Source organism: Nomia melanderi, chromosome 3 (genome assembly GCF_051020985.1).
Source record: "Nomia melanderi isolate GNS246 chromosome 3, iyNomMela1, whole genome shotgun sequence".
In the NCBI taxonomy this organism is placed as follows: domain Eukaryota; kingdom Metazoa; phylum Arthropoda; class Insecta; order Hymenoptera; family Halictidae; genus Nomia; species Nomia melanderi.
Genome location: NC_135001.1, coordinates 15,185,917 through 15,205,060, shown reverse-complemented (window position 1 = coordinate 15,205,060; position 19,144 = coordinate 15,185,917). Strand labels below are relative to the sequence as shown.

The window sequence follows — 19,144 nt, the reverse complement described above, 5'->3', positions numbered from 1 at the left end:
TATAATATTTGGTAATGTACCTTTATTGTTATTTTAAATTCGATTATATAACCGCATGTAAAGAATACAACGGTAAAGCTTTCATTAATTGAACTACTGCTTCGTGAATGTAAAATTAATTCAGCCGAATTAGAGTTTAATTATTAAATAGGAGTACTTCAAAATAAAATTCTGTCATTTTCAATATCCTTGAAATAAAATAATATTGTTAAATATTACTTTAACAATTTGAAACAAATAAGATATTTTATTTTTGATATCCACAATTCAAAATAAAATAAGCTATCTATTATTTATTATTTGCGGTATTTTACTAATTGTAATACTATATAACTATGATTTAACCAGGGCCCACAAGGATTAACTGGTGCTCGAGGTTTCCCTGGTCCTAAAGGACCAATTGGATTAACTGGACCCCCTGGACTGAAGGGAGAACGTGGTGAACGAGTGTGTTTATGAATTTATTGTTTAACATTAAATCATTCTACAAATAATACCATTTTCTGTCCTAAATTTTACTAACCTCTTTATTAACGCATTCTCAATGTTTAAATCATAGTTTTAGATTTATTTGCGATCAAATGTTTGATATTTAGCATCCTATTAAAAATAGAATTCCGTCCTTTAATACATAAAAAAATATGAGAGAAAATTGGCGCACAATGCATGTGAAACGGCTAACAATGCGCGGTAAAAGAAATTTTCAGCATATGTTCAGCGAGGTTTATGGTATTCACAGTGTAATACGTTATTTCTGAGAAAGTGACTGGACCTGGAAGTCACTCCACAGCATTAGCAATATTTTAGAAAGCGCATTAAACAACATACAGACACTCAACGTACAGAGTTCTAAACCAACAAAAATTTTTTTCTTTTCGGTTCGCGGGTGCTGCGAAAAAAGACCCAAAACGGTGGGAGAAATCAGTAATGGTGCGAGTGCTAGTGCCCCAGACAGAGGTGCAGAAGTAAGCCGCGCCGCAATCCGCGTTCCGCCATTTTAGTCAGATTAGGTTCAGCCAAATAGAAGCGCAATTTATATTAAGCGATATTGCGACGGACAATACGAAATTTTATTGTATAGTGTCCCAACTCGAACCAAGATATACGCTAGAGGCGCAGGACCTTTTGGAAAGCTCGCCGGAACACAACAAGTACGAGGCATTAAAAGCGGAGCTGATCCGAAGATTGCGATCCGCAGTTGTTTAGGCAGATACGAAGCTTGGTGGGAACCACAGTCTCGAATGAATTCCTGCGGACCTTGTGGGTAGAACGACTGTCGCATGTGACGCGGGCGATTGTTTCTTCACAAGCAGATCTGCCGCTTAATACGCTAGCAGAAAACGCTGATCAGATCCATGCAGAGGGAATCGGACAACCGCAAGTAACCGCCGTTACATCGGATCGAGTGACGGATCTACTAGGCCGAAGACTGGAGAATTTGGAATTGAAAATAGCAGAGTTGAACCAGTCGTATCGCTGGAGTAGAAGCAACTCACGATCCAGTTACCGGTCCAGCTCGCGTTCCAGCTCGCGTTCCAGCTCGCGTTCAAGTAATCGTTCATATAAGCGTCCGAAGGAAACATTCTCCGCAACCCAGGGACACTGCTGATACCACAGGGTGTTTAACCCCTTAACTTGCACGCTCGAATTAATTCGAGTGCACTAAATAGACCGAACTGTGAAAATAACAATGTGAAATCAAAGGAAAAAAATCGTTTTATTGATATTTATCATTTACATGGGATTGTAAGCTATAATACTTATTTATTCAAGAATAAAATATAGCCTTTTTCCATGGAACAAAAGCGCAGTATATCAAAATTGATTTTTTTTGGCCGGTTTTTAAAAAAAAAAAATGTGGGTTAAGGGGTTAAAGAACGGTCTACGAAGTGCCGGCCACTATGCACGTATCCCGGGTCAGGAAACGAACCAGCCTGACACTGAGTGTGGCAAGTAGTGACGATCTCAAGTCTGATTCATAACAGACACTCACGAAAGAGGAATACCTTATCGACACTCGCTCGAAGCTATGTTTACTCCAGAACACGAATCAAAGGATGATCGGAGAAGTCGAAATATGAAATGTAAGCAGCGAATGGTACGATAATAAATACTTATGATATAGGGGCCTTCAACCTGAATTTCGGCTTACAACATGCCTTCCCCTGGAAGTTCGTGATCGTCGACGTAGAAAAACTTATCATCAGAGCGGACTTCCTAAGTCATTACAGGATCCTGGTGGATCTAAAACACAGGAGACTGGTGGAGCAGAGACGTCACCGTTTTCATACGGGGGAATCGCTGTCAATGACATGGGATCTGCAAGGACCATCGTGAGAAGCTCCCCAAGTCACCGATTCCTTGTACGATTCCTCGAAACCACGCAACGGACAGCAGATCTTGGTAATGTACAGCATGACGCCGTCGACCACATCGTTATAGCCACCGGAGCGCCTGTGTTTTATAACACGCGATATCCATCTTCACAACTATTTCAAATCGCACGAACGGAGTTCGAAGAGTTAATTAGACAGAGTCACATCCGCCCTTCGGAGAGTCAATAGGCCTGAACCCTTAGTGTGAGTGAATATTTGACGCAGAGGTACTTACGTATATTTTCTTCAAAGACACACATTTTCAAAGTAAGCCACATAAAATTGATTCTACTCTTTCTCCTAATCTCTCAGATGGATATTTTTCTGCGTAGACCTGTACTCGAAATAGCATGCACGGTTAGGTTTTCGCTTGAACGGTTAGTGTGAGTGAATATTTGACGTTGGGGCATCTAAGTAAGTACTTACGTCTATCTTCAGCATAGACAGTACGGTCAAGCAAGTCAAACGATTTGTATGGCCATCCATCGAGTATGATTGTCGTGAATGGGCTCATAGCTGTGCCGAATGTCAACGCGTGAAAATCAATTGACATGTACCTACATAGCGAAACGTTGGAGTTTAAGTTGTCAATTTGCAAGTACGAACATATACAAATCGATCTCGTGGTCCCGCTTTCAGTATTTGACAACTGCAAGTGCTGTCTGATCTGCGTTAACCGGTACACGCGTTGACCTCAGGTATTTCTCATCGCGAACATCGAAGCCGGAACAGTAGCTAAAACGTTTGTTTCGGGCTGGGTGACCAGGTTTTGTACATCGGTTAGAATCACAACAAACCAAGGTCGCCAGTTCGAGTCACGACTCTTTACGACGTTCACTCCAAAGGGAACGGAATGGTCGAGCGTACCCACAGACAGCTCAAAGCAGCGATAAAATGCCACAGTAGACAGAATTGGACCGATGCGTTACCAATAATACTCCTACGTATTAACCTCTTAGGCACGACGCGCCACTATCGTGGCTTTCGCGGATGTCATCTTTCTGAACGACGCGCCACTACAGTGGCTCCGTCGCTACCAATATATCATAGATCATACCCAATTGTATTACTAATTATTAAAGTAAACTGTTAAAGTTAAATTATGTGTATCATATCTTTCAGAAAAATTATAATTTAATCATCAAAAACTTCATTCCAATGTACTCGCGTAGAAAACAGTATTGTCCGTACAGAACTCTGCCGTACAGAGAAACAGCCTCGCGCAAAATTCAGCCGTGCCTAAGAGGTTAAGGCAGCGTATCGTGAGGACCTGAAAGCATCGACGGCTAAGCTGGTCTATGGTGAGACGTTCCTCTACGTGCCGAATTTTTCACAGGCCAGAGTTCTGACGAAGATCCCGCGAGTCTGATGAGGCAACGCCAAAAACATTTTCGCGACATACGCCCTGTACCCGGATCGCGAGATGGCAATAAACACGTAATCCTTTTCAAAGATTTAGCGTCCGCTTTCAACGTCTTCGTGCGCACCGATTCGGCAAAAACCGCGTTACAAAATTCGTACGAAGATCCGTTCCCTGTTGTGTGGCGAATAAATAAGAAATTTATAGTTGAATTTCGAAATAAAGACACAACTGTAGCAATAGATAGACTTAAGCCAGCTTATACATTTAAGGAAAACGCCATAAACGACGTTCAGTAACCGAGCGTACGCTATTCTGAAAAAAGATTGCGGTAAGCCTGGAGACGGTACGACTACCGTTCACAGACGTTATCTTTTCACGTCCCCAATGAACTGAAGGGGCCAGAACGGCAAGGAGGCATCGGACTCTTCGAGCACGGTTGGATAAAGTCGAAGAATGAGTGTGATGAGAAGAAGTGAGACAGACAGTGTTCCGAGCATCGAGGGTCGAGGCGCGAGACTTCAAAGTGATGCCGCACGCGTCAAATATAAACATGCAATAAAGGGAATATCAATTTCATTAATTTCAATCTTACTTTCTGAAACGTAGTATCAGTGAGTTGTTGAGATCGTTCTGATTAAAATAAGCCCAAACGCGATGTAAATCGGACTAGTTTTAACGATTTTAAGGAAATGAACCGTTAATTTTGTTAATTCATTAAGTCGGTGAAACTAGTCCGATTTACGTCGTGTTTAGACTCATTTTAATCACAACGGTCTCAATGATCCACTAGCACTACGTTTGAGAAGGTAAGATTGAAATTAATAAAATTGATATTTTCTTTATTACATGTTTATATTTGACTCGTGCGGCATCGCTTTGAAGTTTCGCGCCTTGATCCTCGATGCTCAAGAGGACTGTGTCTGTTTCACTTCTTCTCATTATACTCATTCTACAATTTTATCAAACTGTACTCCGCGTTCCCTTGCCGCACTTGCCCCTTCAGTTCGACGGAGACGTGAAAGATATCGTCTGTGGATAGTACCTGTGCGGACGCATTCAGATAGAAACAAAAGGTTGCCGGACTACCCGCAGGTTGATACCTACAGGTGATAGTAATTCTAGCTAGTAAGTAATTTAAGAATGCAAATAGTAGGTTTAAATAGGATTACGTTAGCCTCAGAGTAACTACAAACTCATGAGATAATTATCGTTACGCTGGCAAAGGGTAATGTAGTGGCCAACAGTGCCGCTATATTAGCGGCTAATGATTTGTACATATAGTTTCTGTTGAAAATAAAGCTCTGTTCATTGAACACGTAGTTGGAATGGATAATCATCATCACCCCCACACATGTTTGAATGCAATTAGTAATTTTTTAAGCATGTTTACGTGATGGTACTATTGCAAAAATGTATATCACTTTATTCGAAGACTCACAGAATCACTTTTTACAAAGAACTGTTGGTAATATAAGTAATTAATTATAATAACTTGAAGCTTTGTACAGTACAATAAAATACAAATTTATAATATTTCTGAATTTACACTGTGGTTCATTACTATTATTAAAATTAACACCTTCGCTACCAGCGTTTGTTACGGTGACAATCTTCCCAACTGTAATATTTTATTCAATCGAACGAGTGTTCTAAACAAAGTATGGAAAACATGAAAATATAATGCCGTATATTATAACTCGAAATAACAATATCTGTAGAATTAATTCTATTTTCTTTGTAGAAAAAATAGAGATGCGACTGCTACAAATATGTGACGATGGTGGCGAACGTGTAATACTGCATTGTTCATAAGTCCCTTCATCAAAAATCATGCCGTTACTTTTGAAAATGATCTAAGTCGTTTCAAACATTAAAAATCATATTTCCTTATAAGTTACACACAACGTTACACGGTCATAACAAAATTCTTATTTTTCAAAACTAAATATTTTCTGAAACATGTTGTTACATGTTTAGTATAAAAATATTGTTTTATCTGTTCAAACATAAACCTTTAAATTATCTCGAAACTAAAAATATATGACAGTCCATTTTCGAAATTAACGGCACAATCAATCAATAAATACATTTACGTTCAATTATTTTCGAATAGGGGGACATGGGATTTCCCGGCTTGAAAGGAGATCAGGGTTTGCTGGGACCTCCCGGCCATCCTGGCTTACCAGGCCCACCTGGGAATATTAGTGACATTTTATCGAGATTCCCTGTATCAACGGGTCCTCAAGGTTACCCAGGCGAAAGAGGTTCAAAGGGCGAGCAGGGCGAGCATGGTGACAAGGGAGAACGAGGTGAAAAAGGTAAGTACTCGTTCCGTATTTACTTTTTCAGTGACAGGTTCGTACGTCTGTGACAAATGCTAAATGTTACCATTAAATACGATTACGTTGATTTATCCGATAAGTAATCCTTGAAGTGCTGCGCAAACTAATTCAATCTTGTTAGAAATCGTGCGGAATGGTACATGTCCACGTGCACGTGGTGATTCATCGTTAAACGCATTATAGTTCGAACAGTGAATGTAAGGCGCTTAATCTTTGCTCCCTGCCGCAAAACTGTGTAAATCTTTTAATTCTGTGGGTTTGGGATTGATTTTTTGAGCTGCGGATTTTGCGTGCTTATCGGGTTCTTTAAAATAACAGATAATTTAAAAGAGTTTAAAGCACTTACGTGTTATTATTATGATCATGAAAGCTATTTTTACAATAAACAATACCTCACTTCTGAGTACAACAATGTCATCATTTACTCTTATCTTTTAGTTTTTAGTTTTATAATGAAAAAAAAAGATTTCTATTCAATCTAAATTTGTTTAAATTAGTTCAAACAAATTTATATTTACACAAAAATCCCTAATATATTGATTTCTTTATGAAAGATATTTTTCTTTATACATAGACAAATTTTGAACGTAACATTATATCATTGACACTTTATCTTCGTATTGAAAATTGAGTAGTATGTGTGAATGAAACGTCTTCATTGCTAGTCTGTCTGCGAATAACTGATAAATCATTCTCTTATCCTTCGAGCCCGTTAATGCGCTAATTGCAATGTTGGAAAAGGTCACTGACACGTAAGAGGAAATAATTCTCTTTAATAAAGTGTGTCAACATTCATGTATTTAAAGGTCGAGCGCAATCGTTTTAATGGCTTTAACTGCCCAAGTATTTCCACTTGACCTAACGCTCCTTTATCCAGATTCGTACTTCAAATAGTATGAAATTTATGAATAGATTTCATGTTTATCAGGTTCCTTTAAACAGCAGTATTTTAAAATTATACAGCATGATATATCTACTTCTGAAGCTCTCAAAATAATAAGACATTATCATTAATTAGTTCATGCATTCTTTATACATTCGGAAGCTGTGTCAAGTAACATATTTTTCTCGTGTAATCGGGCCTTACTCTTAAATACACGTATTTCAAGTGAGGATACGTACTAAAATATCTACACTTGTACCTGAATCATTTTGTTATTTAATTATATAGGTACTTTATCTTTTAAATTTAAAAATCAAAATAAGAATGTACAATTTTAATAAAAAATTATTTGTTATTATTTAATTTGTATACAATATTGTGTTATTCTTTTATATTAAAATTTCGACAGTTGCACTTAGAGATGTTTTAATAATTATTTTCTATTAAATACACATTGAATTTTCGTTTCTTATATTCCAAATATATTTAAAAAGTAGTTAAATTCTAATATTCACTGTTAGATGACACGAATATGATACACAGTTAGATAAATCGAGGTTGACCTAAATACAGTCATTCAAAGTGATTGTAAATCAATTTATTGCAATCTGATGTAATGTCCGTAAACCCATTCCTTTTATTAATCACTGAATGCATGTCGTTCTCGTGATAGAACCAAATAGCAACTCTTAACATGGATCTAATTGTTGACACTAGATATTGTGTTATTATGTGCGCCGATTTCAAACGATCGATAAGGGACGAACAACCAATACACGTATAGTGTGATTCAATTCGTAAAATACTGTGAATTATCCCTTTCCAGTTACCAATTTATTAGGATAATATTTTCTACAATATTTATTATATATGCAAGTATTTTATATCTATGTTATATAATTACATTCTATTATAGAAAAGCTAATCAGTTTTAAAGACTAACGCACCGTTTATTATTATACATATACTCATATAATCATTTAGATTATACCATTAACAAATTATAAATAATTCGTGAATATTAATTTCAAAAACATAAATGACAATAAAATGTCGAAATGAATAGTATTTTATTAATATTTTATAACTGCTGGTCTTGAAAATTCTATCCTTAATTTTTCTAGGATCAAATGTTTATTTGAATGTGTATTTATGTAAAACTTATACGACATCATATGATAAGAAACTTTAATACTTTATCCATACAAAATATTTGAAAATAATTTAGATTGTGGTTTAAAAAATTTTGATTAATGTCTATTAACTATTCTATAATATATATCTACTTACTAACTTTTTTGTAATAATAATAACTATGTACACAACTTTATCATAAACAATTGATGTATCAAGCCAAATTGTAATTACCTGCGCAAGGTGAACAAGGGGAAAAAGGTGCTACAGGCCAAATCGGATCTCCTGGAGTTGATGGGAATCCAGGTATTCGTGGATATCCCGGTTTAAAAGGAGAGGCGGGGTTATCAGGATTACCCGGATTGCAAGGACTACAAGGTCCTCAAGGTGAAATCGGAACGCCAGGACCACCTGGAATTCAAGGTCAAAAAGGAGAACCTGGAGAATCTGGACGTGATGGTGTGTAAATTGAAAAAAAACTATTTCACTTTGTATAATATGTACAAACTATTATCTTTTGTTTATACTGCCTTATTATTTATCTGCTACATTTATATTTATTATTGACTTGGCATATTTATACAATTATATTTTACAGTTTTATATATTAGTTAACTTATTTGTAATTATTATGTAGTATTATATGTATTACCATTATTATTGTGCATAGATCTTCGAGTGATTTTATATTCTTTTTAATTTTGTTTGTAGCTGTAGGTATTTTTCTACCGATCTTTCTTCTGTGTTTCGTTTATATACTAGTAGTGCCTATTAAGTACGTTATTTGTTCTTATCGTGTTATAATTATATTTCGGTAGATTTTATATCCTTCATTTTGCAGTACACCTGTGTAATATATTTGAAGTATGGCATGTTTTCTGCGTATGATAATTTAATATTATTAGCTTATCTCTTGGCATATGATCTTTTTTGTTGCAATGTATTTGTCAAAGCATTCCATTCTTGCTAATATTTTGAAATGATCATATTCTATGGTGACGCCTTTACACAGATAGGGGAATTTCCTATAGTAGACGACTTAAACTTACGCTTTCATAAATCAAAAACGCGTTGTTATTTTTGAGTAGAAAAAATTGGGTAACAATCTTACCATTATGGTCGATAGTACATGTAAAAATATTGATTGAAACATTATGTCATTAGTTATAAAAAATATCTTTGTCATAAAAAATAACGTGAATGGTCAAATTTAGAAAACCGATATCTTAATTTAGACCACGAGTAATATTTACGTAGAATAGAAATATAAAAAATAATTATGATAATATGATTTTTGACTTACCGGAACACTAAAGAAAACTAAATAAAATTTTTATTTAAAACTATAGAAATAAACTATATGAAAATAAAAAGAACTGTTATTACACTGTTTGAATTGTACTAGACTGGAAACCTTCTAGCTAGTAAACAAAGAGCTTGTGTGATATAAGTTTAGGGACATGGTACATGTTATAAATAGCTACGAATTCTTGGGATACCGCGGAAATTCCATAAGAAATAGCATTCAGTCACTCACTTATTGTGTACAGACGTCTCTTGCTTCGGTAGCCAGTATTTTGAACATCTGATAAAACAAGGTGATATTACCTACCCTTTTCATGTTAATACTTTCACATTCTTTAAACTGAAACTGATTTTGAACTCATCTTGACACCGATTACCATGTCGTATTATAAAAAATACATATTAATGTGCAAAAAAATACAATGACTTTGAAAAAACCGTTACAATGACCTTCACAAGATTTTTTTATCGCCATCAGATGCACACCTTAAAACCATATACATCCTATTTAGTCCACTTTTTCTTATTTTAATAATAACGAAGATAATTTAGGTGCTCGAGTTAAAGTTAACACCCTATATACTTTTGTTAATTTTTCTTCCTACTACGCGATTTTGCATAACTACTGTAATTGTGATGAGCGTCGAAAGTTTCAGAGTGTGAACCGTGTTCATTAGGAAAGATTTCCCAACGTTTCGCTAAACTTGCAGCTGGCATCATCAGGGGTCTATGGACTCGCTGATACTGAATGAGTCCACAGATTTCTGATAATACCAGCTGCAATATTAACGAAATATTTCCTAATGGACACGGCTTATACTTGGAAATATTGAACACTCACAATATTTCTGGCTGCGAAAACCTCAAACTGTACTGTGATTATCGTAATCATCATCATCCTCGTCACCGTCTTCATGAATCATAACAGGCAGCAGATGTGTAGCCAAAGATTGTTTCAAAACCTAACTACACTTTAATGATTTTATTAAGGTGCACCTGGTTCAGTAATTGGTACTATAGTACCGGGACCACCAGGCCCAGAAGGTCCTCCAGGCGCACCTGGTGAAGACGGTCTTCCAGGAACAATAGGCGAACAAGGTCCTGTAGGTCCACAGGGTCTTCCAGGACTGGAAGGGAAAATTGGACCTGCAGGTTTCCCAGGAGCGCCGGTACGTTCACTTTAATGACATAGTAAAATATGATTTGTAGAAAACTAAATTTTTGGAAATTTAAATGATTCTGAATCTCTTCGTTGTACTATCATCTGTTTATTTGGTATATCTATTTATTTTATTTTTATTTATTTTGAATATCATTTTTTTACTTTATTACTATATTAAGGGACCACCTGGTATACCGGGAAATCCAGGTCCCTCAGGACAACGTGGAGCTGACGGTTTAGTTGGAATACCTGGACCACCAGGATTTAATGGAAAGCCCGGAGAGAAAGGTGAAAGAGGTCCGCCAGGAGATCAAGGACCTATTGGATTAAGGGGTTTACCTGGAAGCACTGTGAGTATACTCGCGTCAATTATTAAACCCAATAAGTTCATATACAGAAGGAACAAAGTGTTTCGTTCCAGGGTTCTCCAGGCTTACCAGGAGTTGCTGGATTCCCAGGATTAGAAGGACGACCTGGTCAGCCAGGTCCTCCTGGTCCCGCAGGACCACCCGGACCTTCTGGTTCATCTGCAGACATTCTAAGCTCAAAGAATATCTTGGGAACCATTGGTAGTCCAGGAGTTAGTGGACCTAGAGGTGTACCAGGTTCTCCAGGATTGGTGAGTATTATGTCTCATGTATATACTTACTAATACAAAATAAAAGGTAATAAGCAATGCAAGATTGAACTATTACTTAGGTGTAAATGACATGGTAATATTAATATCTTAATTCAGAAAGATGTAGATCTGTATTCTCACTTGTAAAACTAAAAAACCGTAATGTCTTTTTATTCGTAGTATCTTAAAATATAGATATGCATGCATTATTATTACATATAAATCAGCCAGGTGAAAGAGGACCTCCTGGAGAACGAGGCCCAGAGGGTCCAATCGGACCAGTGGGAATGCCTGGGAAGGATGGAGCACCAGGACTCCAGGGACCACCAGGAATCAGAGGTCAAACGGGAATGCCAGGTGTTCAAGGACCAGCAGGCCGCAGTATCACCGATACGGAAATTCGGGATATATGTGCAAGCGTACTAAGAGGTGGATATTTACTTCAACATAATATCGTCTCCCGTTATTTGTAATTGAACAATTTTATACCCACGAGTCCGGTCACGCATACACAAATATTGCGTAAATTAGACAAAAATTTCAGTTTTGGTGTCAGCTGTAGAACAGCACTCTTGTAAAAGGTGACTGTCGCGATGTCTCTCTGTATCAAGAATACAAAGATAATTCGTGGTTTTATTGGCACGTAAAAATACAGAGCAGATGACTGAGATGGCAGCACTGATGCAGGGTCCACCTGGTCCAGCAGTCCGAGGCCGTCCAGGTCGTCCTGGATCACCTGGTCCACAGGGTCGTCCAGGTACACCACCAACAAAAAGGGGTTACCAACTCCGTTTTCCTGCATTTAGTTCGAGACAGTAATACAATAATCGTAAACAATGGTAAAGATGGTGGTGCTATGGATTTCTGGTATTGTTTTACTATTATTATGTAATATGGAATACTCTACTATTCCTTGGAAATCCATAGCAAACGATGGACTTTCCTACAAAAACCATCATGAATGCTACCAATGTATTCATAGCAAACATCTCAACAGTCATCGTCATCATTGTTCCACCACAAGTCGCTTGAAATTCCATATTCATCCTTAGTTAGAGCCGGCAATCGTCAGCGTGATTCACATACCCGCTGATAAGCGCGTCCACTCGATTAACAATCGATCGAACGATCGAAGTTTAACATGTTACGTTGCCGTGCGCCCTTAAAGACGATGGAATCCTGCATGTGTCACAGAGAGGCTGAAAGAACTAACAGAGGGTCTTCAAGGGCCACCCGGGTTGCCTGGACTGGCCCGACAGGGCCGTCCTGGTCGAGCCGGAACCCGAGGCATCCCAGGTACCTATACGCGCAACACATGCCAAGATCATAGAGGACTCTTACAGAGGTGAAACTCAAGCGTTTTCGTTTTTTCTTTTTTTTTGGAAAACAGTTTCCATTGGGTATGCGTACGAAAGTTGCACCTACGCAGAGCTTTGCGGTATTAAGCACGCGTGCGTTCAGAAATTGTATTCGAAATAGTTTCAAAACATTTAACCCCTTGCCGTAACAATAATTGATAATAGAAAATAATATGTAAATTATTAAATTATTAGATAATATATAAATTCTGTTTAAAATCTTCACCACGAGTCTGACACGTTGTTCTAAGGCAAGGGTTTAGTAACGTAATCAATCGGATCAAAGTATTTTTTCAAATAAAATTGAGTTCGTAAAATTATGTATTCTTTTAAACTGCAGTTTCCTACAATTGATACGTTTGAAAATATTGCCACGCTTACGAATGTTTTGGATTGTTTGAATAGCTACAGTATAATATTTCTTTTTTCCCTTATTCAATGGTGTGTAAATAATAAATGGAGATATTATCTGCAAAGAAGTAATAACAACTTCTATATTTCAAGCTCATTCAACTTAGGGACACGATTATTCAATGTTCTGACAAAAGTTTTGCCTGTGTAAGATTACTCTGTATTAGAATCTTCGATTTGCGAGCATGATGTTTTCATTCCACAGCATTCATGTTGCACAATATGTATCATAAAGGTCCAATTACATAAATGACTGTAGAATCTTTTTAATTTTTCAATGAGAAAATTATTTCATTTTTAAGCCTGCAAACTTTTTTCTACTTAACACTGGGTACGCCATGTAGAACTCACGTTACATTTTTCGTAATAAGTGAGAGGTGTCGAAAAGTTTTCTTGTTAAAATGAGGTAATACATATTTTAACAATGCATGCGATAGATGTCAGATTGTGGATTGTAATAATAACGATAAAAGTAGATTATCGATAAATTATTTCTACAAATGTGTTATGTACCTTGCAATGAATTTAGGTGATCCCGGTACGCCAGGTCTACCAGGGGAACGCGGCTTCGTAGGTTTACCCGGACCACAAGGTCCCATAGGTCCTCAAGGCCCAGCTGGTGAACTCGGTGAGAAAGGTGACAGAGGACCGGAAGGCATTGGCATGGATGGGCCTATTGGGCCAAGAGGATTGCCTGGTAGTACCAAGACTTGTTTTATGTAGTCAATTGCTTATATTTACAATTATCTTGAATTTGTTTACAGGGCCACCTGGCAACGATGGTATCGGATTGCCGGGAAGACAAGGGGAACGAGGGGAACCAGGCAGACCGGGTAAAAAAAAACATTTTATAAATATTATTTTAACTCTTCGCGGACGAAGATTTTCTAGATTGCTTTCGTTGAAAGCTATATTATGTGTCGAAATCTTAAATAATAGGAAAGAAGAAAACTATGTGCTGACCTTTCGTTATTTACATATTCAAATGACTTGTTTACAACTTTTGATTCTATATATGGAAACCTGATGTCATTGGTATGACGACATTCATCCTCAAAGGATTAATACTTTATCTACTAGTAATTTAATAAAAATTAAAAAAATATCTTAAATAATTAACATAAAAATCCATGACATGCAATTATTTAAAAATCAATGATTAACAAGTACAAATATTTTCATAGATTTTTTAATAGCAGAAATAGTTATAAAGATTCGAAAAAGGCATTAATAGACAATTAAGAGAATTAAAAAGGATGTGCTTTCAATATGGAATGGTTATTGAATAGTGTATTAACGGATTGTGTGTCGTTAAAAAGAAATTTCGTTTTTATATAAGTAGGTATAATTTACCTAGTAGTACTGAAAAGGGAAATTTCGTTTTTAAATAAATACTTTAAAACGAAACAAATAATTAAGAAAGTTATTATTTTAAACCATTTTTTATCTAGCTTTGGTACGTTATAATGTAATATGTATAAGAAGCGCATAAAAAAAAACAAAAGAAAAAGGACTTCCCGCACCGAAAATCAGTCGCTACGGAATACGTTAATAGGTTTCCAATAAGTGAAGCATAGGAACGTGATATTAATAATTACTTTACTTCTTCTGTCAACAGGTCTTCCTGGAATAAGAGGTCCGCCTGGGCCACAAGGATTACCTGGCTTTTGCGAATTATGTAATTATCCGGGCGCCAATTACTTACAGTATACTCGCACCAACGAAAAAGGACCTTGAGCTGGAACAGCATTTTTATAAACATTCAAAGTACAATTGCCAATTGACAAGATCGTGAAGGTGAACTTTTATACTCGTATTTTTAAAAACCTTTCAAGGCACTGCCATATCAAGACAATAGTCTGCCAATAACGTGTATTTAAGTACGGTAATTATATTTTTCCTTAAGAATAAATCAATGCAAGTTATTATTTAAAACGCTCCTAACTAATGTACTAAAAGTGTACGAAACCTTTGTATATGCAGTCTCGAATAAATATTTTTTAAGGAAGGAATGTTATATTCAATTTATCCCTGTACACACTATTATTTCCTTAACTACTGAAAATACAAAACATATGTTTCACATAAATATTGTTTAATTTCATGGGAGGAACTAAATAAGGTATTCGATGTATTTACATTTTTATTTAAAAAGATTTTAATGCCAATATGATTGAAAGAAATAAAGATATACAGTTTTATTATTGCTAATTTATTATATTTTTTCCAAGATAAATTCAGTTTTTTAATCAATAATGTATCGACTATTTTAATAGCACGCGTCAACTTCAGTGAAACGTTTGTAAGCAAATTTACGAGAAATCGCTGTTACCACGTGTGCTTTACTTTTTTACATATTTATTGTTAAATTTGTTTTTATTTTTTTTAAAAAGATATTTTCAACAATTTTTAATATATCATGTGTATCGATGTAGCGTTATTCAATGATTCTTCTCTGAATATTTTTTTAATTAAAGATGCAAAGAAAAATTGAATATCTTATTAAATTTTCCCGAATGAAATTATATAAATTTTATATCGAACATTTTTTTGAATTTTTAATTCTGAAGGAAATAATAGTGTTTATGCAAATAGGGCAAATACATTGCATAATCTTCCGAAGTACAACTTAAATGTATCAATGTCATAACATTTCAAATTAATAAATAAATTTAAAAAACGATATAAAACGCTTGAAAATACAGACGCAATAAAAATAATATTTTTTAAAACATTTCTCATATTCATATTCATAATTTATAACCTGCTACTACATTTGTATATTATTACCATATATTATAGAAGTAGAGAGTTTTAAAAATACTACATTTACCGCTGTTGCACTTCAATACATAAAAAACTAAATCATATTTTTAAAATGTATTATTATTAAATAATATATATGTCTACATACACAAATAAGAAATTATTTGTTAATTGTAAAAGGGATTAAAATTAGATCCATTACATTAACACACAAGACAATATTTAATACGTATTAACCTGATGAACCATTCATAACCCCGAAATGTCATAACCGCAAACCAGGCATCTATCGCGCGCGCACTGGTCCGATTCCTTGTTCTCCCGTCCAAAGAAGTGGTGGCGCCACCGACAGTCTAGCACCAGTCGAAATCAGTGATGGCCGCGAGGTTCGCGATGCACGTTATATTGAGATTGTGCTTAGTTTGTTTATCGTAACGATATCGTGGCGGAGAGTGTTTTGCGGCTTCTGGCCAAAGAGGATCGAGCGTGGACACCTTTTCACGTGACAAAGTTCGCTCGAATGAATCGCGTTCGCTTGAACAGGCCATAGAAACGACGCGGTCGGTCCTCTTGACAGTTCTGTCCCGTGTTTGGAGGCAGCAGTAGCTAGTCGAGTGCCGCGAGAAGTGTAGTTGCTATCGCCACTTGGCTGACTTTCGCGGAGCGTCGGTGGTCCTAATGTCGTCGCGTATGTGATAGAACGATACGAAAGGAGCCTTTGTCGACACGGGGACGGCAACCCCACACCCGTCGCCACTTTTTTCTCTTTCTCTCTCTCACCCTTCCTGAAGACACGCGCATCAAAAGCGAGTGAGAGGTATGTACACCGGCAGACCAGGTTAGGTGCATAGCCGTGTCTCGTGACGGCGTTACGGATGATTTCGATTCGAATTGTACTTTGAAATATTTTTCTTTTAAGTACGATGAAAATCGGTAGATAGTCATACACAATCAGTGTCTCAACCACGGGGAATCTGAGTACTCGTGTTGGTCCGGCGGTGGCTGATAAAACCTGCTCAGTCAGTTTACCGCCGCCGGAATTTCATTTTAAGGTGTAAGTATTGGAACGATTGAAACGAATGGTAAAATTATTTTTATTTAACTATCAGGGACGAATACTGAATTATTTCAAAATATAAAAAAGAAAGAGCATAAATTTTGATCGTATCTGAATTTTGTTATTTCGGTTTCGTGTATCGGTAATGTAGGTACGCTAACCTCTTTCATGGACTTTAGTGGCTGAACTTTTCATTGCTCGCCAGTCGTTCCCTTATTTATTTACCGTTATGGTGTATTATAACGGCAACGATAAGCCCCGGCAAATGAGATTAACTTCATATGCGTCTAATGTAATATAACGGATACCGCCCGAACGAGTATACATACGTCCTACCTGGCAAAGGAAGTGTTTATTCCCCTCCGTTAAACGGTGCTCCACTGACACGCGTTACTTCCTCTACTCGGCACCGGTCCAAAACATTATTCTCGATTGATTCGCGGCGGTCTAGTGACATCGGTATAAGCCATCCGAATTCTCCGCATACTTTTTATGGCAACGTAATCATTAAAGTCGATAAAGTCTATAAACCGATTAAATATTATTCATGTTCTCTTGACGTCTTCAGTGATTGACATTTATCCCTGACGTTGACGCATGACCGAAAGGTTGAGTTAAAAGTCACTTGAAAAACAACATTTCCCAATCATTTGATATTCTCATGTATTTATAACAGCACTATGCTCAACAATAGATTACTCGAGATCACTGTCAATCTGTATGTGTCGGATTCTGCCTCGCACAATGTGCAGTCAGCTTTCTAAATCGACACCAATTGAGAATTTCGATTGTGACTAAACTAGATGTTTACGCAAATACCAATTTCGATAAATCGGTTTACGGAGGTTATATTCAAAGAAAAATTTGTTTTGTCGACGAAAAAGTTTGATTAAATTGATATTAATTTGAACAGTTAATTAGCTTTTGTCGAAGGAATTTCATCGCGTTTTACGGATTTTTGTATGAGATTCAGGCAATAAAGAATTTTTACGTTGAATTACGATGAATCCAAAATTGACCGCGCCTTTCGGGCGCTCCTTTTCGCGCGTTCCTCTGTATGCACCGAAACTGTCCCACATTCCCGGCCGTTCCTCTGTCTCCTCGGGCGATCTTATACACCCCCCACCTGGCCCACTTATTGTATTGATTCAAACTTAGGCATCCACACGTTCCTTATTCCCTTGCGACTCTCCGCTCGCTAGGATATCTTTGTTCTTATTCCTTCCTGAATGATCCTTTCGACAATTCGTGCGATACAAAGAGGACAATTTCGTCGGCGAAATGTACTGAAGAAAATGGCAGGACGATAAACTCGAGGACTCGAAACCTGAGAGAATCTCCATCCTGGAATTCTTTCGGTTCCCTCTTCCCATTTCATTAAACGACTCGACTATGTTTATTCTTCAAGCTGTAACTACTTTATTGTAATTACGTTTTAAAACGTATAAATTGTAATCACATTATTAAAACATTTAAATAATTAATCGAATAAAATAGGCGATTAAAATATCGAAATTTTTCAATGGGATGAGTATAAATAATAATTAAATTCTTATTATAAGTAAACAAGCGAAATTATTAATTCTTAATGGAAGAACATTAATTGGAAAGAATATTAACTGCAGAAATTTCTATTGATGATTAGTTTATGTAAATTAATATAAATCCACGTAAATAACCCTGTAAACGTTGTTATATTAAATTATTACATGTCCAATATGAATGTAAACAAAATAATTAATGTTATTACTTAAGTACCGAAATAAATTTTTTTCTGAATAAATGTAATTCATTGTTTGAAGAAAAATTTTAATATTAAATTCGATGACAATCGATATTAAATTATCATGTATTCTCTTAGTTAGGAAACTATTAAAAAATATAATACGATAGAAGAGTTTACCATTAAACAGAAGATCAAAGTATTTCAATTTAAATTTGCCGCGACTCTTATGACACTAATTCTCTTGCGAAAGTAAGGTAAATGACCCTTTCACCAACCCTATTACAATGCGACTCTCTTATAATATGCACAGTGTATGCACATATAGATTTTTATGAACCATATCATAGAAACTAGATACAACCCTTTAAGGACATATGTCGCTATATTTACCGCTTAAAACTTTTATATCTGCAAGAGAAGATTGAAGGATTTATTTATAAATTACCCAAACATCAAACAATTAGTATCCAATTTTCTTATTCTCTAGTATTTATAAATGTCATACACAATTCAGCTTTCTTCGATGAAAGTTTTAAATACTTGAAATATTTTTGGTTTTAAATATTTTAAAAATGTTCACTTGCAATAAGTTCAGAATTTTAGTAGATAAAATTTTATTTGGAATTCTGGACTTCTGTTTCAG

The 19,144-nt window shown here is 36.0% G+C and overlaps 2 protein-coding genes across 11 annotated transcripts in view; both read left to right on the top strand.

Annotated features, from left to right (window-relative positions):
• Window positions 1-14,720, top strand: part of LOC116431730 (uncharacterized) — a 29,311-nt gene extending 14,591 nt beyond the window's left edge. For 2 of the 4 annotated variants that reach the window (XM_031987557.2, XM_076366308.1), the window contains exons 9-19: window positions 349-447; window positions 5,852-6,056; window positions 8,341-8,556; window positions 10,393-10,571; window positions 10,744-10,914; window positions 10,986-11,183; window positions 11,411-11,612; window positions 11,839-11,940; window positions 13,482-13,649; window positions 13,717-13,785; window positions 14,571-14,720. In XM_031987557.2, the coding sequence (XP_031843417.1) occupies window positions 349-447; window positions 5,852-6,056; window positions 8,341-8,556; window positions 10,393-10,571; window positions 10,744-10,914; window positions 10,986-11,183; window positions 11,411-11,612; window positions 11,839-11,940; window positions 13,482-13,649; window positions 13,717-13,785; window positions 14,571-14,689 (1,728 nt within the window). In that variant the 3' untranslated portion in view covers window positions 14,690-14,720. Of the gene's footprint in view, window positions 1-348; window positions 448-5,851; window positions 6,057-8,340; window positions 8,557-10,392; window positions 10,572-10,743; window positions 10,915-10,985; window positions 11,184-11,410; window positions 11,613-11,838; window positions 11,941-12,377; window positions 12,480-13,481; window positions 13,650-13,716; window positions 13,786-14,570 lie in introns of all 4 variants that reach the window. The other 2 variants (XM_076366307.1, XM_031987560.2) reach the window with 2 other exon arrangements.
• Window positions 14,721-16,385: 1,665 nt separating this feature from the next.
• Window positions 16,386-19,144, top strand: part of LOC116431724 (dystrobrevin beta) — a 32,276-nt gene continuing 29,517 nt past the window's right edge. For all 7 annotated transcript variants that reach the window (XR_004235990.2, XR_004235992.2, XM_031987547.2 and 4 more), the window contains exon 1: window positions 16,386-16,535. The gene's annotated coding sequence lies outside the window, so the exon portion shown is untranslated. The remainder of the gene's footprint in view (window positions 16,536-19,144) is intronic.